Below are 24,296 nucleotides of genomic sequence, written 5' to 3'. Positions count from 1 at the left end.
AACCAGAAAGGAATTCAAGGGAAAAAAGAGAATTTGGAAGAAAGTCTGTTTCTTTATTGCCATCTGTGGAATTCAGGATAATTATTTCCATTTTTTTAGGCAGGAATAACACCTTACATAACCAAAGCACTTTCATATGTTTGTCATCTCAGCTGATTGTCATAATAGCTCTGTCTGGCAGGGAGAAAAATAATACATCAAGCCATGTTTGTTTAACATGGATACTCATTTAACCAAACACTATTTCCCACCTCTGCTTATCTGCTTCACATGGGGCCTAAGGATCAAGGACAGTTTTTAACCCGTTTTTTGGATTATATCCCCTCCCCCATGAGCAGTAATGAAAGCAATTGGTTCTCTGATGGAAAAATACACACACACACACACACACACACACACACGCATGTATCTTCAATTGGTTTGTGGAGCCCCTTCCTTCCTGAAATCCATAGACTCCATGTTAAGCTGAACTCAGATGTATACTCCTGAATAGACTCACCTACACAGCAGGAAAGGACACCATGGGTCTTTCATTAATGTGGTCTGGGACCTGGTACCCTTCTGGTACCTGTAAGTCAAAAACATGGATCCTCCCTAGGACATCCTTAAAACAGCAGCTTCTTCCTTTACCCCAAATTGGAAACTGCAGGAAGGTCTGGAGCTTAAAGTTAGAATCCCAGAACCCTTTTCTCCTTGCTGTTCCAGACACACTTGGACAATTAATAGTTCTAACTCCTCCAGCTCCTCCTTCTGTACGGTCCTAGCTTACATTAATAGCTGGGTGGAATGAGTTGTACCTCCCTCCTTTCTCCCCACTGTGAAGGAGAATGAGGAGATCACACACCCAGAATACAAAAGACCAGGGAGAAAGCTAAAATCTGATCCAGCAAAGTCTGGATCTTTCACAACCCCTTTTTGCAGCACTCAGGCCACTCACCCATAACGGGTAAATGACAACTTGAGCGCAGGCGCACTCTGAGCTTTTCTGGGAGACTGTGGCTATTCGGCGCCATGAGACCGTTCTCTAAAGGCAAATGTGCCCCCAAATATCCTTCTCGGCCTTAACCAATTATGGAGCTACCAGCCATTATTTAATTTTTAGAGTGTTCATAATTATCACCTGAACTGTCCCATCCAATAAACAGTGACACAAACCTACTAATATCTGAGCAAAGGAAAGATGAAACGACACAGGCTAGAGAGTATGGCAGACTCACGTCAAATCCCAGGCTTATGTCAAATCCCAGGCTCACCTTTTATTAACCCAAGCACTGGGCAGGTCAAATCTCTGGCTCCCTTTACTCACAGGTAATATACTTCTCCACTGTTGTGAGATCCAGTGAAGTAATTTATGAGACTCTCTGCTTTGGTGGTGCTGTCTGCCTAATCAAATCTTGGGTTAGCACAAACATAAGCTACTATTCAAGCAGCTCTTTTTACATGCCCCCAAACTAGCTTCCTTCTAAACTTCAAATGGTGCCCCCCACCTGCCCCCGCCCCCGGGTGTAGTATACTTGGATGTGGCCACCAACTCCACAGCCTGGATTTCTTAGAACTCAACTGTAGGTCCTCTCCACCTCGGTCATGCCAGAGTCCCTTTTTTCTGGAACCTTCTCCAGCTCTCTGCCGCAGGTCGCGCTTGAGATGGATGGGAGACGGCAGCCCCGTGGACCTTTTCCAGTGAGCATGGATGGACTCATCTGTGCACGTGTTGATTTTAAATATCAGAAGCAACCCAGAGACAAAGAAAGACGCTCGTAAGAAAGGTATCAGTCAAAACAAATTCCACAAGCCACGAAAGTCAGGAGGGCAGGACTGGCCTCTAAACCGGAGCCTCCCTCCCTCTACCTGGCCGTTTCTTGGTTTGGAAGCCCTCGGAGCTCCAGCGAGTCCGCCCCCAGCCCAAACCGGGCTCGCTGCACCCCCCCACATCCAGCTCGAGGTGCTCCTTCTTTTCCACCTCAGGGTCTTCCCACCCCCTTCCCCAGGGTAGGCCCGGCTCTGTGCTCAGAGGCCTCCACGGACCAACGAACCAACTGGCAACCGAACTGCCGAACGCACGCCGAGGCCTGAGAACCGAGAGCCGAGGGCAAAAGGGACGCCGCGGCCGCCTGCTTCTCCCACGGAGGCGCGTTCCAGGGTTGCGGGGACACCGGCTCCAGCAACGCGGCTCGCAGCGTCCTGCCTGGCTCGGCTGCCGGCCCCACTGTCTGTCACCCCCGGGCTCTCTGGCCATTGGTACGGGATGGAGGCTCCAGAGAGGTGCGGAGCAAGGAGCTCCAGCCATGGCCCGGCGACACAGGCAAGGACCGCTGCAAAAGCCACTTTGTGGTTTTGGATTTTTTTTTTTCTTAAAGAGTTGTGGTTCTTTTCCAGGCAATTTTCATTATTAGAACTGTAGGCTCTGGTAGCAGTGAAAGATGCGCCCTCCACAAAGCTTGCAGATGCCTGGTTATAATTGGCATTGATTAGACAGGATCCACCTACCACTTACAGAGCGCCTTTTCTGGGCCAGGCGCCCTGGTGGATGTTATCTTCCTTAAGCAGCCAGCTGCATTTTTCAAAATAGAAAACCAAATTTTAGCAAAGGCTTGCTCAAGGTCACCCAGAAAACAGATTCATTTCTAAGTTTCCTCGTTCCAAATCCACCACTCTTTCCATCATACTGACTTAAATTTATCTTTCTTATCCTTTCCAGTATCTAATAAATCTTGCATAGAAAGCTTTTCTCCAAGTCTAGTTTAAGTCCCTAAATTCGTGTTTAGACCAAGTTTTCCCTTCTTTTGTTACTGATTATAAGAGAAATAAATGGTCATTATAGAAATATTGGAAAATATGGAAAAGCATTGTTAATATCCATAATCTCACAGTATAAAAGTTAAATACTTTTTTTCTGGATAGCTATTGCTATATAATAAATCACCGTCAAACTCTGTTGTTTTAAACAACAACATTCATTTTTAATTTCTGATCCTGGTGGTTGGCTAGGCTAAGCTAGGCTGCTCATGCTTGGGGTCTCTCACAGGGTCTCAGTCAGAGGTCACAGAGGAGCTTCTTCACTCATGTGTCTGGTGATTGATGCTGGTTGTCAGCTGAGGTCAGCAGGGTTAGCGCCAGTTCACCCATGTGTGGCGTTTCCATGTGCTTTCTCACACCAGTGTCTGAGTTTCCAATGTGAGCATCCCAGGAGGACCACGCAGAAGTTGTATTGCCTCCATAGTCACAAATGCATGGAGAGGGAACTTAGATCACACCTCTCCATCATGGTCATACTGTGTGAAGAGCACAGGGGACAGGGGATCTTGTGGCCCTCCTAGAAAATACAATCTCCCCTACTGATATTTAGGGGTTATTTCCTCCTTGTCCTTTTTCTATGCACATGTATGTCATATACGCCTAGTGATTTACACCCCTGCTGATATTTAGAGGCTGCTTCCTCTCTGCCCTTTTTCTGTGCACAAATATGTTAACATTTTATTTATATATATATATATGTATCTTCTATTGGGCTTTTAAAATTTAAGATTACAGTTGATGGCTGGGGGCTGTGGCTCATGCCTATAATCCCATAATCCCAGCACTTTGGGAGGCCGAGGTAGGTGGATCACTTGAGGTCAGGAGTTCAAGACCAGCCTGGCCATCATGATGAAACCTGTCTCTACTAAAAATACAAAAAAAAAAAAAAAAAATTAGCCAGGCATGGTGGCAGGCACCTATAATCCCAGCTATTTGGGGTGCTGAAGGAGAACTGCTTGAACCCGGGAGGCAGAGGTTGCAGTGAGCTGAGATCATGCCACTGCACCCCATCCTGGGCAAGAGAGTGAGACTCCATCTCAAAAAAAAAAAAAAGAAAAGTCGGCCTTCCATATCTGAGGGTTTTGGATCCACAGATATGACCAACTACAGATTGGAAATATTACAAAAAATAAAAATTTTAAATAATACAGATAAAAACAACAAAGTATAGCAAGAATTTACATAGCATTTACATTGCTTTGGGTATTATAAATAATCTAGGGATGATTTGAAGTACTGTACAGGAGGATGTGCATAAGTTATATGCAAATACTATGCCATTTTGTAAAAGAGACTTGAACATCCTTGATATGTTCAAGATTTTGGTATGGGAGGGGAGTCCTAGAACCAATCCCCCAGGGATACAGAAGGATGGCTGCATATCCTGAGCATTTCCCCTTATCGAAGTTTAAAAAATATGTTATCTCTTTATCCCACAGTAGGAGAGGTAACAGTTTTGTAATAGAAATGTTAGCTGGGCAACAGCATAGTTAGTTATTAATGACTTGATTCAAGATGCTGCCTCACCAGAAAGGCAGAGATTTTTGTCTGTTTTGTCCACTGCTGTATGCCAAGCAACTAGCACAGTGCCTGGCACACGTAGATGCTCAATAACCATTTGTTTAATGAATGAATAAATGAGTGAGTGGGTGGATGGGTGGATGGACGGTTACAATGGTCTGAGCTGAGCCCCTCCCTCTCCTGCTTGCATCCTCCTAGGAGGAAAGAGACCAGGTTTCTAACCTGAATCACCAGGTTCCAAGATATCAAGATCTATCTGTTGGTCAGGTGATTTTGCAAGGCAGGCGAGTGAATCACAGAAGGGAAACTTTCTCATCCTTGGTGAGTCCCATGAACTGTGACTCATAAGCCTTCCCTTACTCTGCAGCTTAAAACCTCCCAGGCCACCTTGCCCTCACTCCTTGGGCAAGTTTTAGATGCCTGCCGCACCAGGCCTGCCCTGGCAGCTCTACCCAAGGTTTGGCGAGGCACTGGAGCCAGCTAAGGGGTTCTCAGGGCCTCGGAGCTGCCTCTGATCAGCTTTGCCCCCACTCAGCCAGTGTGTTCCCAGGATTGGCACCTGAAGCTTCCTGTGCACAGCAGCCCCACAACCAGAGTTCAGCAGCAGAGGCAAGGGGAGGATGCTAGATGTCCCCAGAGGGCCGAGGTTCCTGAAGGTCCCAGAAAATCTTGCCTGTATAGCCGGGAGGGTGAGCACAGTTGGGCAAGAAGAAGGCCTTCCTCAGTGTTCCCTTGCCGTCCCCTGCCTGAGCACCCCAAACCAAGCCCAGCCTGGAGGTCACCGCAGCACCTGTGCAGGAACATGGAGGCCTGGTGCAGGGAGGGGCGGTGGTCCCAGGTCCTTAAGGTCAACTCAACCGTTTCTCCAGCTTTAGGGCTCTCCTTTCAGCTCTACAGTCCAGGATCCTGATGTTCCACAAGCCTGGCTCTCCTGGGTCTCAATGAGCTCAGGAAACCTGGGGCTCCAGGCCACCACAAACACGCACAGGGTTTACGTGTGAAGTTTTTCACTGAACTATATAAAATTTCTGGTTATGTAGGTGAAACATAGTTGCATATCAGCAAATTTATGTTATTCAACTTCATCATGAAGGACAAATACTTCTAGCATGTTTCATGGTGAGGCCAGAGGAGAGTGGGCTGAACTTTAACCTCCCCCCTCTTCCCCTTTGCTCCTTCTCCCTGAAGGACCCCACTTCGCTTTCAGTAAGTGGGAGCTTGGTTCTAGGAAGGAATGATAGACAGTGAGGCGGAGGTGGAAGCAGGGGGCCAGGCACTGGATAGGAACCGTTGGTTCTGGTTCTCCTCTGGTTCCTGCAACTCCAAACCCTTGAGAGCAGCTGGGGCAGCCATAAGAATTAGGAGCCCAGAGATTAGAGGAAACTAGACAGCGGAGGGAGAAAGATAAACTCAAATAAACTCTACCCCGTTCCTCTTGAGTCTTGGCAGGACAAAAAGTGCCTGCTGGAGAAAGAAACTTGAGCCTAGAAGGATGGTATTATTTAATTGCCTAGGGTCAGAGACGTTGGTGAAAAAGCCTCTGAGTTTGGTAAGCCTCAAGAGCTGCAAGCTAAACTGGGCGAGGAGGGCATCTTAAACACCACTTCTCCTCGAAAGAGCACTGCAGGCGGTCCCTGTAGGGGAGCCTCTCTTCCCCAATGTCAAGGAAAGGTCACCCTGCAGAACCCCTCATTTAACACGCGTGTCCCATAAGTATGCACCAGAGGGCAGTATAAACCCAGGTATGGAAAACAGGACGCGCTCGTAGATTGTCTACTGCTGACTTCAAGTAAGGGGCATCACAAAGCCTTGTATAAAGACAGCGCTGGGGAAATAGGTGTTAAGTGGATTACTGACACACGGCCACCTTCAGAAACCTTCAATGGTAGGCAGAGGAAGCCTGGCAAAGACGGGGGAGAGAGAGCATTTGCCACCTCAGAACTGACTAACATGGCCAGCTCCCAAATAGCCAGAGGGCCTCCCCATCAGTTCAGGCCAGGAAACAACGACCAGACACCTGCTATGTTCCAGGCACTGTGCTAGGTAACAGGAATTTAAAGGTCAGTAAAACACAGTCCCTTCCCTGACTGAGTTCCCCTGATAGCTATGCCCATCTCTTTACATTTATTATCTTATTTAATCCTGACCACAGTAAAGTGCTAGTAGAATCATCCTCTGTTTACAAATGAGGAAAGACAGACTCAGAAGGCAGAAGTAACTCATCCCACCAGTAACTGGCAAAGCTGGAATTTAAATCGAGTCTCTTTAGATTCAGAGCCTAAGCTTTCACCACTGTGCCAGAGCCTTCTTATATGTGCCCTTAGCAATGAGCAGGTCCGTTTGTCATCTCAGCACTGGCCAGGCTGTCAGGGCTACAGCCTAGGCTGCCAGACTGCCCGGGAGAGGCCTGGGAGGACACTTGTCCCAGAAACACAAAAGTCCCTTTGGACTTGGATTTCTGAGTAACATAAATCAATGACTAAGATTTTAAAATGTGTGTAACCCATGTAATATATAAAACAGACCTGCAGAGTAAGGATACCAGCTTCTGTGAGTGGAATGCCTATACTCTACAGAACAGGAAAGGAAAAGGCTGAATTAGGTGAGGTTGAAGTGGAATTCCTTCAATACCAGGTTTAACCCAATATGGACTAGGAAGTCACTGCAGATCTCTCATCAGAGGAATGATGAGGCAAAAATGGCATATGCTGCCCACCCTTGTGTCCCTCCCAGGTCCACTCCCACTGTCCGCACCTTGTTCTGTGCCTGGGAGTTTGGCCTGTGTGGACTGCACCCCCCAAATCCCATGGAGGCACTGGAGGAAGGCAGGGAGGGAAGTGAAAGCAGGGTATTTACCCTTCAACTCCCAGCTCCCATCCTGTTGGCCTCAGTTGTCTATGCCCCTACCCTTAGGGCCACGGCCTCTGTCAGGGGTGGGCTCCACACAGCTCTCTTTGGGGACTACTGACGGCTTCCATCCCTGGACCCTGCAGGCCTAGGAATAGCAGTGACTCCCAGCTGTTACAGCCCTGAGGCATTGCCCCATTCTCTGCTGCTTTTCCTAAACCCCACCTTCACCTCTGTGAATAGTGCCTTTATTATACCCTGCAGTTACCCAGCTGGAGGGTGCCATTTCTTTCTTAGTAGAACCCTAGAGCTCTAGGGAGATTAGTCTGATGAGGTGGGAAGGCTGCGTCTGAGGAAGAGGGCCAGCCAGAAGGAACTTAATGGATATGAGAAGCCAACCAAACAGAGGAGGCAAAGACAACCCCAAGACTTACAGCCTGAGGACACCAAGTCTTGTAAAAATAGATCTAATTTTACATGGGTCTCTGTGTGAACTGGAGAGGAAAGAGGGGTAGCAAAAGAAATGGTTAAGCTGGTTTCAGCCAGGCTGAGAGTGGGAGATGTTGGCATACTAACGGGAAGTTGAATGAACTTTTTCTGGTGCCTGAAATTGGTACCTGGGGCTCCAAGTTGGAGAAAAAGAGGCATTAAATAATCCATATTCTAAAGAGAACATTCACCCATGGAAGGGCAGACTATTCCTGGAGCCTATTAAGAGGCTGCCAAATCTCTGAACATTGCTGAATATTTGTTACTTTTGCAGAAGAAATAAGCAAATAAATGTTATTGTGGTCTTCAACCCAGCCAATACTGTGAAAATAAGCATTATGACGTTACAAGTACAAGTGCAGTCTTCAGAACCAAACTTTCCAAGCACAAATCTTGCCACTCCTGCTTACCAGCTGTCCACTCTAGGTAAGTTACTCAGCCCCTGTGGGCCTCAGTTTCCTCATCTGTAAAGGGAGATCATAATAGTACTTCCCTCACAAGGTTGAGAGGATTCATGAATAAATACATGTCACTTAGAATGGCAGGCACATGGTAGGAAGTCAATAACTGTGCTTTCGTTATGAAGAGCAATTCCTTCTATGACTGATTTCTATAATAAAGAAGTACAAAACAAACACTCAAATCTGATGCAAGAGGAACTGTACAGTATTTGGCTTGTTCTCTTGGGGAAGGGTGGAGGAGAGAAACCAATAGAAGCAATTTCATTCTTGCAAGTTGTTAAAGAGCTAAAGGTCCTTGGGGAAGAAGTGAGATCATCTCCTTACCCTGCTCATCATGAACTCTGAGAGGAGGGTGGCTACATCCTCCTGCATCTTCACTCAGGTTTGAACCAGGACCAGGGACAGACTAAAACCCTCCAGAAGGGCCAGCTTTTAGAAGACAGTGGGGAAGACTGCCCCCTGAGAGAGACAGGCTTCTCCACACAAACTCTAAGAAAAATGCAAAAATGGCTAGGTAGGGAGCTCATTGGCCTTGGAAATTCTCCCCTGAAAAACAGAGTGCAAGGCAGAACTAGGGCAAGATTCTACGGTAGGTTAGGAAAAGAAATGCAAGTTAGCATGACAGGATCTTCCTGGGTTAAAAAGCCCCAGCTGTTGTTTTGATGAAGGTCATATGATCCATTTCACAAACCACAGGTGCAGCAGAGGGGTCACCTAGCTCATGGTGGAAGTGCCAACTATAAAATAGCATTTCCACAGCCCAAGCTGGTGGCAAGAGGTAGCATCCTGCTGAGCTCTGCCATCTGCTCTTTCAGGTCCACCTCCACCTTTCTTTCCCCCTACAAGCATAAGAATAGACAGATTTCCCGAGAAACAGAGAAAGGGGAAAGAAAACAAAAGCCAGCAGGTTGGCTGATGTGGGCTGAGGAACAAATGGTAGAAGTCAGATTTCTGCTCAGGGTATTGCTAAGGAGAGTTCTGTAAGAAATGGATATGTCTTGTTTTCCTGAGCCTAGATATTTCTTAAAAGTAGAATGCCAAGTGCAGTGGCTCACGCCTGTAATCCCAGCACTTTGGGAGGCCGAGGCGGGCGGGTCACCTGAGGTCAGGAGATCAAGACTATCCTGGCCAACATCATGAAACCCCATCTCTACTAAAAATACAAAAAATTAGCTGGATGTGGTGGTGCGTGCCTGTAATCCCAGCTACTCAGGAGGCTGAGTGCGACAGTCTATTTGCTGGAATGCTGGAACTTCTACTTTTTTTTTTTTTTTTAGACAGAGCCTCACTCTGTCGCCGGGCTGGAGTGCAGTGGTTCAATCTCGGCTCACTGCAACCTCTGCTACCTGGGTTCAAGCGATTCTCGTGCCTCAGCCTCCCGGGTAGCTGGGATTACAGGCATGCACCACCACATCCAGCTAATTTTTTGTATTTTTAGTAGAGATGGGGTTTCACCATGTTGGCCAGGATGGTCTTGATCTCCTGACCTCAGGTGATCCGCCCACCTCAGCCTCCCAAAGTGCTGGGATTACAGGTGTGAGCCACTGCACTTGGCATTCTACTTTTAAGAAAGATCTAGGCTCAGAAAAACAAGACATATCCATTTCTTACTGAACGCCAGGTATCAGTCTCATTATAAAATGGCAGCATAAGTTGTGCATGGTAGCACATACCTGTAGGCTCAGCTACTCAGGAGGCTGAGGCAGGAAGATCACTTGAGCCCAAGAGTTCAAGGCCAGCTTGGGCAACATAGCAAGACCCCCAACTCAAACAAAAAAAGAAAAAAGAAAAGAAATGGTGACATGGCTATTGATGCTAATTAATGGTGGGCTTCACTCTGTGCCAGGCATTGTGTCAGAGGCTCCCCACATTGACTCTTTGTAACAGTCCTGTGGGGATAGGTACTGTTATTATCCCCATTACCTCCTAGCCTGAGTTTGGAGAGATTGAGTAGCTTCCTCAAGGTCACAGGACCTTACAGAGCCCTGCTCACACCAACATGGCCGGGAAGTTCTGCTTTGGAGGGCTGGTTCCCTGTACTAACGACTGTGTAGAGTTAGGGAGCTCCCAGCTAGTGATGCCAATACCCATTCAGCAGCGTTCTCCTTAGATCTCACGTGCCCCACCTTTCCATTGTTGTTCCATTGACATAGCATGACTATGAGCCCAGGTTGATCCCATAACTGGAAATCTTGGCCCTGTTAGGAGTCAAACTTCTACTCTCTGGAAGCCTCCTGGACATTGGCAACAGTGAACAAAGACACCAGAAAGGCCCAGGACTCTGCAGAGGCACAGAGGAGGGGTGTGTGGGGCGGGGGACTGCCCCTCCGTCCAGCCTCTGTTGGGCTGCAGTGCAGTATTCCTTTCCTCCATCCTCTCCACCTTGTTCCTGCAGGCCCTTCCCCACATGCTGTCTGCTCAGATCCCACCATCACTTCCGTATTGACTCACATCAGCCACCTACTTCACTTGCCCTTTTACTCTTGGCTTCTGTATTTTGGCCTTTGTATTACTCAGCTATTGCAAAAATAATGTTGTGTAACAAACTACCTCAAACTCAGTGGCCTACAACAACGATCACCTATTTTGCTCACTCACGAGTCTGGAGGTCAGCTAGCATCAATCTACTTCAGGCTAGACCTGGTCAGCTGAGCCTGGCTTCAGACTGCAGCTCAGATCCAGGTTCGCTCCCTGGGATTTATCTCATTCCCTTGGGATCAGCAGCAGCTCCCCAAAGAATGTTCTTCTCATGTCAAATGGCATAGCACACAAGGGGTGAGTGAAAACACATCATGTCCCTTGAGGCCTGTGTCTGAAATTGTTGCACTGTCACTTTCACTCATATTCTGTTGGCCAAAGCAGGTCACATGGGAAAACCCAAAATCAGTGAGGTGAACACATAGACTCCATCTGCACACGCGGGAGATGATGCAAAGTCACGTGGCGCAGAGAGTGGCTGTATTGTTCTAACACAGGGAGGCTGTGATGAGTGGAGAACGATTATTGAGTCCTGCAAATTTCATCCATCCTCAATGTTCCTCCAAGACAACCATGAGGTCAGGAGGCCGTTGGTTCCTGCTACTTTGCAAATGGAGGGAAAACGCCTTCCTCTTCAGTATTCTGCAGCTCCAGAGAGGAACTTGTGGTCCACATTTATGACGACTGGACTGCTCGCTGGTTCGTTGTGGGCTTTGGAGGGAGACAGGCCCAGCTGCAGGACTGGCCGTTTCCTCCAAACCAAATGTCATCATGATTTCCAGGCTCTGGAGTGAGAAGTGGACGTGTTCTCCCAGCACACTTCAATCTTGTCAAATTTCCATTCTGCGCTTTCATTTTCCAGAAATACTCTAAAACAGATGTGCCTTTCTCTCACATGAAAAAGGCCTTTAAAGCCCCAGATGTTCCTTATTCAGCTAAACAGGATTTAGGAGATTATTCAGCTAAAACAGATTTAGGAGAAGAGGTAATGGCAGGCAAGAAGCAGAACTGCATAATTAACACTTTTTTTTTTTTTTTTCCAAACAGAGGCTGTTTTGAATACAAAACCTACCTATTTAGGAAGAAATCTTTCAGAGAAGATGAAGAGGAAAAATTCAGAAATCATCACTGGTAGAAGCAGTATCCTTCAAACATAGCTTCCATTTGTTCTGAGAGATGGTGTTCACAGCACCACTGGGCTCTTAACTGAATCCACTTAAGTGGAAGGAATCCACTTATTACTGTGACGGGCAAGAGGAGTTAACTGTGAAGCTGGCGGCTCCTCCTGCTCACACTGGAGACTGCGGTCTGACATGGAAACATCAGCTGCATCGCACTTTCTCACAGTAATGACAGGAAATGAGAGAAAAATCCCTGTGCACAGTCTTCAAGGCACCGTAGCTGGCTGGGGACCGTCATCACACGGCTTAACACGAATACACTTATGCCAAATAAAGAGAAACAGGAGGCACATGATGTCAGGTGCTCAGGGTCACAGCCAGTGACTCATGACCACATATAACGTATCTGGAATAGTCAGATTGATGGAGGCAGAAAGTAGAATGGTGGGCGCCGGGGCTGTGGGGAGGGGAATGGGGACTTCATGTTTAATGAGCACAGAGCTTCAGTCGAGGTGACGAAAAAGTTCTGGAGATGGATAGCAGTGATGACTACACAACAATGTGAGTGTACTCAATGCCACTGAATTGTACACATAAAATTGTTAAAATGGGGCCAAGAGTGGTGGCTCACGCCTGTAATCCCAGCTACTCAGGAGGCTTAGGCAAGGAGAAGTGCTTGAACCCAGGAGGCGGAGGTTGCAGTGAGCTAAGATCGTGCCACTGCACTCCAGCCTGGGCGAAAGAGCGAGACTGTATCAAAAACAAAAACAACAACAACAAAAAATCGTTAAAATGGCAAATACTGTGTTATGTATATTTTATAACTACATAAATAAATAACATTTTTGAAAGTCCACGACCCCCAGAAAATGCATCCAGCAGTTCACCTGTGCATTTTTCTGCACGTATGTTATACTTCAATGACAAGTTTTAATATGGTAGAGAAATAAATGTAAAAATGAGAGCTAGAAATAAGTGCTATGAGGCCGGGCGCAGTGGCTCATGCCTGTAATCCCAACACTTTGGGAGGCCGAGGCAGGCGTATCACTTGAGGCCTGGAGTTCAAGACCAGGCTGGCCAACGTGGCAAAACCCCATCTCTACTAAAAATACAAAAATTAGCCAGGCATGGTGGCAGGTGCCTGTAATCCCGGCTGCTCGGGAGGCTGAGGTACAAGAATCACTTGAGCCCAGGAGGCGGAGGCTACAGTGAGCCAAGATCACACCACTGCGCTCCAGCCTGGGTGACAGAGTGAGAACCTGCCTCAAAAAAAAAAAAAAAAATGAAACAAAAGAAAGAAAAGAAAGAAGTGCTATGAAGAAAATGAAATAGTATAAGGGCATGGAGAATAAAGGAAGGGAAGGCAGGACTCAGGGCACAGTGCTCAGAAGGCTGTGTTATGAATTTAATTCTCTCTTCTAAGAACACCAGGAAGCAATTTTATACTCTCTCTTTTTTTTTGTAGGCAGAGATTATATTAAAATTCAAGCACTTAGTATGGTGTGTATAGTAGTTACAGCTCAATATATTTATCTATTATGTCAAACAGGACAATGTTAACACATTCAGGGTTACATTTATGTTAAATAGAGGCTTTCTCATTTATCATTAAATTTTCATTTCAGCAAAATTCAAGAGCTTTTTCTTTCAGGATTTTATTTGTTCTATTTTATTATCTTTTTTCATCTGGTCGCAACATTTTGCATGAAAAGCAAATGTGATAAATACATCTTTGTTGAAAGCCAAGTGAAAGCATCTGTATATATGTATATATGCATGTACATATGTATTAGTCCGTTTTCACACTGCTGATAAAGACACACCTGAAGGCCAGGTTCGGTGGCTCACACCTATAACCCCAGCACTTTGGGAGGCCGAGGCGGGCAGATCACCAGGTCAGGAGATTGAGACCATCCTGGCTAACACGGTCAAACCCCGTCTCTACTAAAAATACAAAAAAAAAAAAAAAAATAGCTGGGCATGGTGGCACGCGCCTGTAGTCCCAGCTACTTGGGAGGCTGAGGCAGGAGAATCGCTTGAACCTGGGAGGCGGAGGTTGCAGTGAGCCAAGATCATGCCACTGCACTCCAGCCTAAGTGACAGAAAGAGACTCCGTCTCAAAAAAATGGACTCATAGTTCCATATGGCTGGGAGACCTCACAATCATGGCAGAAGGCAGAAGGCACATCTTACATGGTGGCAGAGAAGAATGAGAGCCAAGCAAAAGGGGTCTCCCCTTATAAAACCATCAGATCTCATAAGACTTATTCACTACCACGAGAACAGTATGGGGAAAACCACCTCCATGATTTAATTATCTTCCACCAGGTCCCTCCCACAACATGTGGGAATTATGGGAACTACAATTCAAGGTGAGATTTGGGTGGGGACGTAGCCAAACCATATCACATATATGGGTATATACATAATATACATACATATGTGTGTATACACACACTCTTTATGTGAAAGAATGCAATTTTCCTTAAAATATAATTTTAGGCAATTTTCCTAAAAGCCCATGACCATATACTGCTGGATTTTGGCTTTGACTTATGGCTGAGTCAGAATCAGACCCAGGTCTTAACTCTGGAGACTAGAGAGGTGAGGAAAAAGTTTGGGGTGAGACACCAAGGATGCCAGCCTCAAACCACATTTCAGGGAAAGAAAATTCTCATGACTGACCCTTCTCTACCTTTACCTTTCCTTGCTTCTCCTCTGCATTCTGCCATCTTCTACCCCGACTACCAGAATCTGGACTCTCTTTCTGAGTGAATACTCTCTAAGGAAAAGAGAATGTCAAGTATCTTTCAGACATCAATATTTCTGTGAGACTGCTCCAAGGTAATTAATTACTGACTTTCTTTCACCGTCTGGCAAGTGCCATCTAATACCTTCGACTGATCATTCCCCACAGTTCCGTGCTTGGGCAAGACTAACATCGTCGTCCTCAGACCTGACAACCAGAGTGAAATAATTTGTCCATCCTCTATCTGCCTGTCATTGAGGATGACAGTGAGTGAGCTCCTGCTTCTGTGAGCGCTGTTTTAACTCCCCGAGGCCCCTGGCTGCTCCTTCAGCTTTTATCGCTGCTTAAAGATGAAGGAAGAGACGCTATCAGCTAAGGACCCCTCATAATCCTGGATGATATATCCTAGGTAATGTCTGCTTACCTACAGTGCAAGAGAGCACATTGGCCACCCAAAAGTTCACCAGAACCTGTCCCATGGGTGCAAGGAGCTTGGAACAAGAAGGAAAGGGGGTAACTCAAGATGTTAGTTAGTTTCATGGGTCATGTTTCTCAAGGAAGAGAGAAGTCTCTGGATCTGGATGGGCTTTTCAATTCCAACTTCCATAAAACACACGTACTCCTTTCTTTAAGGAAAACTCAAGTTGTCTTCGGCCTTAGGACTCTGTTTGGCCATCTCTCCAAAGAGCCCTCCCTGATGCCCTAAGCTGGGGCTGGATTCTGTGCTCCACCATCCCTGATCATCTGCATGCTCATCTGTCGGTGTCCCCCACACCCCAATGACTGAAAGCTTCCTGAGGGCAAGGGCTCTATCAGCCTTGCCTGGCGCATAGTAGCCATTCCATAAACATTTGTGAAACTGAATTGAATGTACATGCTCCCTTTATTGCACCCATCAAATAAAGTATACCTCTTTTTTCTGTCATCATTAAGGAATTTTCCAGAGATATTTCCAAATAATTAAAGTTGCCCCATTAGGACTCAAAGCTTGTTTGTTATTGGATTTCTAAATGCTTTAAATAATTCCTTGAGTTGTTAATATAAAGTAGCCTTTCTTTCATGCCCTGGGATAAATTCATTGGCTTGTGAGTTTGGCTGCTATCATAGAGATTTAAAGCATCTTAAACAGAAGAGTTTATTTCTCTCACATGTAATAATGCAGGAATAGATAGTCCAAAGCATCCGTGGTAACTCCATGGGGTCGGAACCCAAACTCTTTCCAACCTCTTGCTCTGCCACCCCTGGGTGTTACCTTTCTTAGCACTCTGACCCCTAAGACCACATCCCAACTCATAAAGAAGGAGAGGCAGAAGGGCAGAGCTTGTATGACCTGGCACATCTCACTTCTGCTCCTAGTCCAGGGGCCAAAAATGTATCCACATGGCCACATCCAGCAGCAAGACAGATTCAGCATCTGTGGTCTGTGCAAAAGCTGTTCTATAACTAAAAGAGAGAAGGGAAAGTTGGGCATGGTGGTTAATAGCACAGGCTCTGGCCCCAGGCTGCCTGAGTTCAGGTTCCTGCTCTACTATTTACTGTCTATATGATGTCCAGCAAGTCACTTCACTTCTCTCACTTTCTTCATCTGTAAAATGGGAATTATAACTTACCTCATTGGATTGTTGTGAGGATTAAATAAGTATTACATATAAAGCACGTTACCTGGTACATAGTAAGTGCCCAATAAAGGGTAGCTACTATTAATAATACAAAGGAAGTTACTGATTCCAAGCGCCCTGAGTGAGTGTGGGAAAGACCCTCCTTTGGATTGAGCTTCTCAGACTTTATGGCAGCACTTCTTGCTGCTCAGAGGCCCTTTCTGCTCACTCCCATGCTCTGGGCTGTGTCCCAGATGGCTTAAAGCCACTGAAAGCTGGTGGGCCAAAGAAATGGAGTGCCATTGTAAATTGGATTCAACTTGAATTTGATGTTTCATCTCACTCACATCCTGCATGCATTTTTAATAGCATCTCAAAGACAATGGAGTCAATTGATAGCAAATGAAAATTGCATTAAAGTTAGGATTCTTAATTCTGTGTTTACATTTCCATTCTCCAGACATCCTTACAAACAGACAGAGGGCCCATTTCAAGAAAGGATAATGGAATTCTGTGTTCTAATTTATTAAACACTTTTCATGGAAGGGTTTCCTATCACAGGTTTCTAGACCAAAGACAGAACAACTATCTCCTTCCCTAACAGCTCAAATGAAAGATGGAAGTCAGATACTCTGGTAAGTGAGCCAATTTGACTCCCAGGAGCCACAAACATCATATAACACCTGACTTTGTAGCATGTCTTCTGAAAGATAATGTTATTCTGCAAACAAAAATCCCGCATTTAGCAAGGGGTCTGTCTAAATATCTTTAATATCTTTATGAAAGGAAAGGATTTGGTGATAAACTTACCTGTAGAATAAACAAACAAGCAAAATAAAAAAAAAGCAAAGAGAAATGAAAATAATATCAAAATAATGTACCTTGACAGCAGAGCCTCATGCACATTTACTAAGATGCGGAGTCTCTGTCTCACAGTGTGGTGCTCGTCTTTGTAACTGAAATTATGTTTAATCAGGCAAAGCCACAGCCTAAAATTTCCCTCTTATTTCTTCCAAGGACATGGAGAACATTGTTTCATGTTATTCTATGTCTCTCTTTTTATATTTCATTTATTTAAGTTTGAATGGGAAATTCATTTATATAGCTTGCAAAATCAAAAACCAAAAAAAGGCATACAGGGAAAGCCTCTCTGCTACCCCACACCCCTGGCCAGGCCCCGCCTCCACCCCCATCTCAGTTGCAACCACTGTTATTTCTTTTCTTTTTTTTGAGATGGAGTTTCACTCTTGTCACCCAGGCTGGAGTGCAGTGGCGCAATCTCGGCTCACGGCAAACTCCACCTCCTGGGTTCCAGCGATTCTCCTGCCTCAGTTTCCTGAGTAGCTGATATTACAGTTATGCACCACCACACGTGGCTAATTTTTGTATTTTTAGTAGAGACGGGTTTGCCATGTTGGCCAAGCTGGTTTTGAACTCCTGACCTCAGGTGATCCCCCTGCCTCGACCTCCCAAAGTGCTGGGATTACAGGCGTGAGCCACTGTGCCCGGCAACCACCATTATTTCTATGTGTCCCTTCCAGAGCTACATAAGCAAATATGAGTACATGTTTTGTTTGTTTTTTTCATTCCTTTATATGCAATAGTAGCATACAATCACACCATTCTGCATGTTTTTCTTTTCAGGCTTGGAGATCTTTGCATTACATACAGACCTTCTTTATTCCAGATTTTCTCAAGGAAGGAAAAAACACTACACAAGACCCCTGGCCTTCGTTAATTCTGATGAAAAAATTGATTCTTAATTGTGAGGCCTCCAGGAAAGCTACCCAGACACTTCGCCACATGAGCTTTATTAGCTAGTCAAACGCACTGCTTAGCTAATAGGGCTGGAATTACAGATGTGTTCTTTGTGCATCTCAACCCCTCTTTCCTTCTTCCTTCCCCTTCATAGTACCAAAGCATCTCAGGTCCATGATTGGAAGGCGGTCTTCTAAACAACACACACCCAGCATTCACAACTACACTTAAAAAAAGCTGCTTAGCCAGGCATGGTGGCTGATGCCTGTAATCTCAACTCTGTGGAAGGCTGAGACGGGCAGATCATGTGAGGTCAGGAATTCAAGACCAGCCTGGGCAGCATGACAAAACCCGTCTCTACAAAAAATACAAAAATTAGCCGGGCATGGTGGCTCGCACCAGTAGTCCCAGCTACTCGGGAGGGTGAGGCAGGAGGATCGCTTGAGTCCAGGTGGCAGAGGTTGCAATGAGCCTAGATCACCCTACTGCTCTTTAGCCTGGGTGATGGGAATGAAACTCTGTTTCAAAAATAAAATAAAATTAAGGCTGGATGTGGTGACTCACACCTGTAATCCTAGCACTTTGAGAGGCCCAGTTGGGTGGATCACCTGAAGTCAAGAGTTCAAAACCAGCCTGGCCAACAGGGTGAAACCCCATCTGTACTAAAAATACAAAAATTAGCTGGGCATGGTGGCATGTACCTGCAATCCCAGCTATTCAGGAGGCCAAGGCAGGAGAATCGCTGGAACCCAGGAGGTGGAGGCTGCAGTGAGCCGAGATCGAGCCACTGCACTCCAGTCTGGGCAACAGAGCGAGACTCCATCTCACAGTAAAATGAAATAAAATTAATAAAATTTAAAAATAAAAAATAGATGTTTACCTGTCCTATAATTTCATAAAAATTGAATCATTAAGTACACACTCTTGACCAGACAAGGTGGCTTATGCCTATAGTCCCAATACTTTGGGAGGCCAAGGCAGCAAGATTGCTTGAGTCCAGGAGTTGGAGACCTACCTAGGCAACATAGCAAGACTCTGCCTCCAAAGAAAATTTAAAAATTAGACTGATGTGCTGGTGCTCACCTGTAATCTCAGCTACTCCAGAGGCTGGGGTGGGAGGACTGCTTGAGCCCAGAGTTCGAGGCTGCAGTGAGCCACAATAGTGCCACTGCCCTCTTGCCTGGGAGACCAAGAGAGAGCTCATCTCTAAAATCATAATAATAATTATTATTAGATTTTAAAAAAAATATGTTTGGGCCAGTCTCAGTGGCTCACACCTGTAATCCCAGCACTTTGAGAGCCAAGGTGAGTGAATTGCTTTAGCCCAGGAGTTTGAGACCAGCCTGGACAACATGACAAAACCCCATCTCTACAAAAAATACAAAAATTAATTGGGCATTGGTGGTGCGCACCTGTAGTCCCAGCTACTTGGGAGACGGAGGTGGGATGATCGCATGAACCCAGGAGGTAGAAGTTGCAGTGAGCTGAGATCACACCACTACACTCCAGCCTGGGCAACAGAGCAAGACACTGTCTCAGAAAAAAAAAAAAAAAAAAGATGTTTGCCTGTTCTATAACTTCTACAACTTCACAAAAATGAAATCATTAAGTATGTACTCTTTTGTGTAAGGCTTCTTTCACTGAGCATCTTTTTAGATTCATGTATATTGTGTGTATATCACTGGTTTGTTCTTATATTGCTGAGCTGTAGTTCACTGTATGAATATATCACAGTTTGTTTATCCATTCCTCTGTTGATGGACACCTGGACTGTTTCAAGTTCTTGGTTATTACAAGTAAAGTTGCTATGAACGTCCACATACAAGTCTTTTTGAAGACAGTTGCTTTCATTTCTTTTGGTGAAATACTTAGAAGAGGAATTGCTAGGTCATGGGTAATATTAGTCTTGATATGGTTAGGTTTAGTGCCACCATTTTGCTATTCATTTTCTGTTTGTTCTATATGTTTTTTGTTACTCTGTTCCTCCATTTCTAACTTTTTTTTTAGTTAACTACATAATTTTTGTAATTCAGTTTTAACTTCTCTATTTTTTTTTTTTTTTTTTGAGATGGAGTCTCACTCTGTCATCCAAGCTGGAGTGCAGTGGCACAATCTCGGCTCACAGCAACCTCTGCCTCCCAGGTTCAAGCAATTCTCCTGCCTCAGCCTCCCGAGTAGCAGGGATTACAGGCACACACCACCATGCCCAGCCAATTTTTTGTATTTTTAGTAGAAACGGGATTTCACCATGATGGCCAAGCTGGTTTTGAACTCCTGACCTCAAGTGATCCACCCATCTCTGCCTCACAAAGTGCTAGGATTACAGGCTTGAGCCACCACTCTGTTGAGCCACCTTCTCTATTAATCTTTAATGATATTTTGGCCAGGGACAGTGGCTCACACCTGTAATCCCAGCACTTTGGGAAGCTGAGGCAGACAGATTGCTTGAGCCCAGGAGTTCAAGACCAGCCTAGGCAACATGGTGAAATCCTGTCTTTACAAAAAACACAAAAATTACCTGGGCATGGTGACATGCACCTGTAGTCCCAGCTACTAGGGAGGCTGAAGTGCGAGGATTGCTTGAGCCTGGGAGGTCAAGGCTGCAGTGAGCTGTGAGTGTACCACTGTACTCCAGATGGGTAACAGAGCAAGACCTTTTCTCAAAAATAAATAAATAAAATTAAAAATTAAATTTGTAATGATATTTTGTTGTACTTTTTTAAATTGAGGTAAAATTTACATAACACTAAAATAATCATTTTAAAGTGTACAATTCAGAGGCATCTAGTACATTCACAATGTTCTGCAACCACCACCTCTATCTAGAGCTAAAACATTTTCATCATCCTGAAATAAGACTCTGTATCCATTAAGCCACACTTCCCGTTCTCTTCTTCCTCAGCACCTGGAAACCACCAATCTGCTGTCTCTGTGAATTTACCTATCCTGGACATTTCATATAAGTGAAATCATACAACATGTGCCCTTTTATGTCTGGCTTCTTTCATTTAGAGTAATGTTTTCAAGGTCCATCCCCATTGTAGCACGTATCAGGATTTCATTTCTTTCTTTCTTTTTTTTTTTTTTTTTTGAGACGGAGTCTTTCTCTGTCCCCCAGGCTGGAGTGCAGTGGCGCGATCTCGGCTCACCGCAACCTCCATCTCCTGGGTTCACGCCATTCTCCTGCCTCAGCCTCCCGAGTAGCTGGGAATACAGGCGCCCGCCAACACGCCCGGCTAATTTTTTGTGTTTTTAGTAGAGATGGGGTTTCACCGTGTTAGCCAGGATGGTCTCGATCTCCTGACCTCGTGATCCGCCCGCCTCAGCCTCCCAAAGTGCTGGGATTACAGGCTTGAGCCACCGCGCCCGGCTAGGATTTCATTTCTTTCTATGATTGACTAGTATTCCATTGTATGCACATACCACTTTTCATTTATCCATTCATCCACTGATGGGCATTTGGGTTGTTTCCCCCACAATGAATAGTGCTGCTCATTGCATGATTTTTTTAGTGGTTGCTGTAAAGCAGAAATTTTCAGATGTTTAGTTTCAGGTTGCACTCCTAAAAAGTATTGAAAACCCCCAAAGAGCTTCCATGTGGGTAATATCTATTAGAAATTAAACAGTGAGACCAGGCGCGGTGGCTCATGCCTGTAATCCCAGCACTTTGGGAGGCCAAGGAAGGCGGATCACTTGAGGTCAGGAGTTTAAGACCAGCCTAACCAATGGCGAAATCTCGTCCCTACTAAAAATACAAAAATTAGCCGGGCATGGTGGCGTGCACCTGTAATCCCAGCTATTCAGGAGGCTGAGGCACGAGAATCGATTGAACCCGGGAGGCAGAGGTTGCAGTGAGCCGAGATTGCACCACTGCATTCCAGCCTGGGTGACAGAGCAACACTCTGTCTCAAAAAAAAGAGAGAAAGAAAAGAAAAAATTTTTAAATTAAACTGGGAATTTAAAAAGTATTCATATTTAATTAAAATAATAAACCCATTACATGTTAACATAAATAACATGTTTTATTAAAAATAATATACTTTCTCCCCAAAATAGTGAGGAGAGTGGCACTGTTTTACATTTTTGTAAATGTCTTCAATTTCTGGCTTCATGAAAGATGAATTCTTTTTTTTTTTTTTTTTTTTTGAGATGGAGTCTCGCTCCTGTCGTGCAGGCTGGAGTGCAGTGGTGCTCTTGGCTCCCTGCAACCTCCACCTCCCGGGTTCAAGTGATTCTCCTTCCTCAGCCTCCCGAGAAGCTGGGATTACAGGCATGAACCACCATCCCCGGCTAATTTTTGTATTTTTAGTAGAGTCGGGGTTTCGCCATGTTGGCCAGGCTGGTCTCCAACTCCTGACCTCAAGTGATCCACCTGCCTCAGTCTCCCAAAGTGCTGGGATTACAGGCACGAGCCACCACGCCCGGCCATGAAAGATGAATTCTAATATCTGCTTCTGTAATCTGTTGTAGATATGTTGTTTTGGTTGACTTATATGAAGAAAATCCAGCCTCACACAGACACATAGCTGAAAATGGGAAGACCTCGAAGACTTCCTAAATGGGTTTGGGGACCCCCAAGGTTCTTGTACCACCCTCTGAAAACCACTGCTCTGAGGATTACAAAATATATCTTTCACTTTTCAGAGTCTACCTAGAGTTAATATTACACCACTTCATGTAAAATGTAATTACTTTGCAACTGTATGGTTCAACTTACCACTCCCATTTTGTGTATAGTGGTCATATTACATGTCCTGAAGGACAGGAGCAATAAATAGAACTAACAATTGCAATTTTTTTTAAAGACAGAAGTCTCCCTCTGTTGCCCAGGCTGCAGTGCAGTGATACGATCTTAGCTCACTGCAGACTCAACCTCCCAGGCACAAGCAATCCTCCCCGCCTCAGCCTCCTGAGTAGCTGGGGCTACAGGCACATGCCACCATGCCCGGCTAATTTTTGTGTTTTTTGTAGAGATGGGGTTTTGCCATGTCGCCAGCCTGGTCTCAAACTCCTAGGCTCAGGAGATCCACCCACCTCAGCTTCCCAAGGTGCTGGGATTACAGGCATGAACAACCACACCCAGCCAAATTCTTTTGCTTTAAACAGTTAAATACATATTGTTTAATTGAGGAAAAAAAATAGCCTTTTGTATTTATCTACATACAACTTAACATTTCGAGCACTCTTTATTCCTTCCTAAAGGTTCAAATTCCTACCTAGTAGTGTTGCCCTTTAGCCTGGAGAACTCTCTTATGGTGCAATGTGCTGGTGATAAACTCCCTTAGTTTTTATCTGAAAATTTTATTCTGTCTTCTTTAATGATATTTTTGCTGGGCATAGAATTTTGTGTTTACGGGTTTTTTCTTTCAGTGCTTTAAAAAGGCCTTACCACTGTCTTTTGGACTCCTATTTCCGATGTAAAGTCAGCTTAAAGATAAAATTTTCTCTTGCTAAAACTAGTGACTACCGCTTTAACATAATATTTAGATGTTACACACTAACAGTCTCTTGTCCCTTTTCTCCATCCAAAAAAAAAAAATAGCTTCCAAAGGCAGGAGGGAGAAGTCACATATCATATACATCATTGTTTTTAAAGTTGTGTTTTAAGGTTTGAAACAGTATACTAAGGTTATTAGATGAAATAAGCCCCAAGATGGGTAGCGTTTACAACTCAAATACTGAACAAGCTTCAGAACTTTAACCATTTCCCTGCAAGCACCCTTCTTCATGCCTACCTGACCCCCACCACACTCAGATGGCAGGACCAAAGCATGATTATGCCCAACTATCTGCCTGCTCTGAATCTGCAAACAGTAGCTGGGCATGGATGGAGAAAATCCCACTGTGCTAATCAGTCTCAGTTTAAATCGAGGACCTCAAATCTTAAATGAGCAGCCAACAGTGTCAGCTAATCCCTAGCAAATCAACTTCTCTCTTTCAAGGCAGCAGTTTCATCTCTACACCTAAATGCATATTCACTAAGGAAATAGGTGCATGAGAATGAGTACTCCTTTGCTTGCTCCTCAGCCCTACAGCCACTGACCTACTAGAATTAGTATCCTCCATCTCCTCTTTTTTTTTTTTTCTAGACGGAGTCTCGCTCTGTTGCCCACGCTAGAGTGCAATGGTGCGATCTCAGTTCACTGCAACCTCCGCCTCCCGGGTTCAAGCAATTCTCCTGCCTCACCCTCCCAAGTAGCTGGGATTACAAGTGCCCACCACCGTGCCCGGCTAATTTTTGTATTTTTAGTAGACACGGGGCTTTGCCATATTGGTCAAGCTGGTTTCAAACTCCTGACCTCAGGTGATCCACCTGCCTCAGCCTCCCAAAGTGCTGGAATTACGTCCTTCTCTTATTATAATGGAACAAGTGTTCCTGCACATGGCAATGGCCTATCCTTCTATTTTGTACTGAATTTTATCTTTTCAAATACTTTAAAACTTTGTTCCTGCAATAATCCTTTCATTTTCTTGCTTT

General features: G+C 45.1%; 1 protein-coding gene and 1 long non-coding RNA gene across 8 annotated transcripts in view; one reads left to right on the top strand and one right to left on the bottom strand.

Annotated features, from left to right (window-relative positions):
• Positions 1–2,137, bottom strand: part of SPATS1 (spermatogenesis associated serine rich 1) — a 37,204-nt gene extending 35,067 nt beyond the window's left edge. The window contains exons 1-2 of one of the 7 annotated variants that reach the window (XM_032140455.2): positions 2,026–2,137; positions 1,562–1,700 (exon numbers count right to left, since the gene is read on the bottom strand). In XM_032140455.2, the coding sequence (XP_031996346.1) occupies positions 1,562–1,700 (139 nt within the window). In that variant the 5' untranslated portion in view covers positions 2,026–2,137. Of the gene's footprint in view, positions 1–1,561; positions 1,701–1,848 lie in introns of all 7 variants that reach the window. The other 6 variants (XM_032140456.2, XM_058432408.1, XM_058432406.1 and 3 more) reach the window with 6 other exon arrangements.
• Positions 2,138–4,585: 2,448 nt separating this feature from the next.
• LOC131382075 (uncharacterized) lies at positions 4,586–14,236 on the top strand. Its single transcript, XR_009211245.1, has 4 exons — positions 4,586–4,638; positions 7,928–8,079; positions 11,640–11,732; positions 14,216–14,236. It is a non-coding gene; the product is annotated as an uncharacterized LOC131382075 (long non-coding RNA).
• Positions 14,237–24,296: the final 10,060 nt, after the last annotated feature.

The sequence above is a fragment of the Hylobates moloch genome, unplaced genomic scaffold (assembly GCF_009828535.3).
Source record: "Hylobates moloch isolate HMO894 unplaced genomic scaffold, HMol_V3 SCAFFOLD_20, whole genome shotgun sequence".
Lineage (NCBI taxonomy): Eukaryota > Metazoa > Chordata > Mammalia > Primates > Hylobatidae > Hylobates > Hylobates moloch.
Note: the sequence above shows the minus strand (reverse complement) of the source record. Positions and strands in the feature narration are given on the sequence as shown.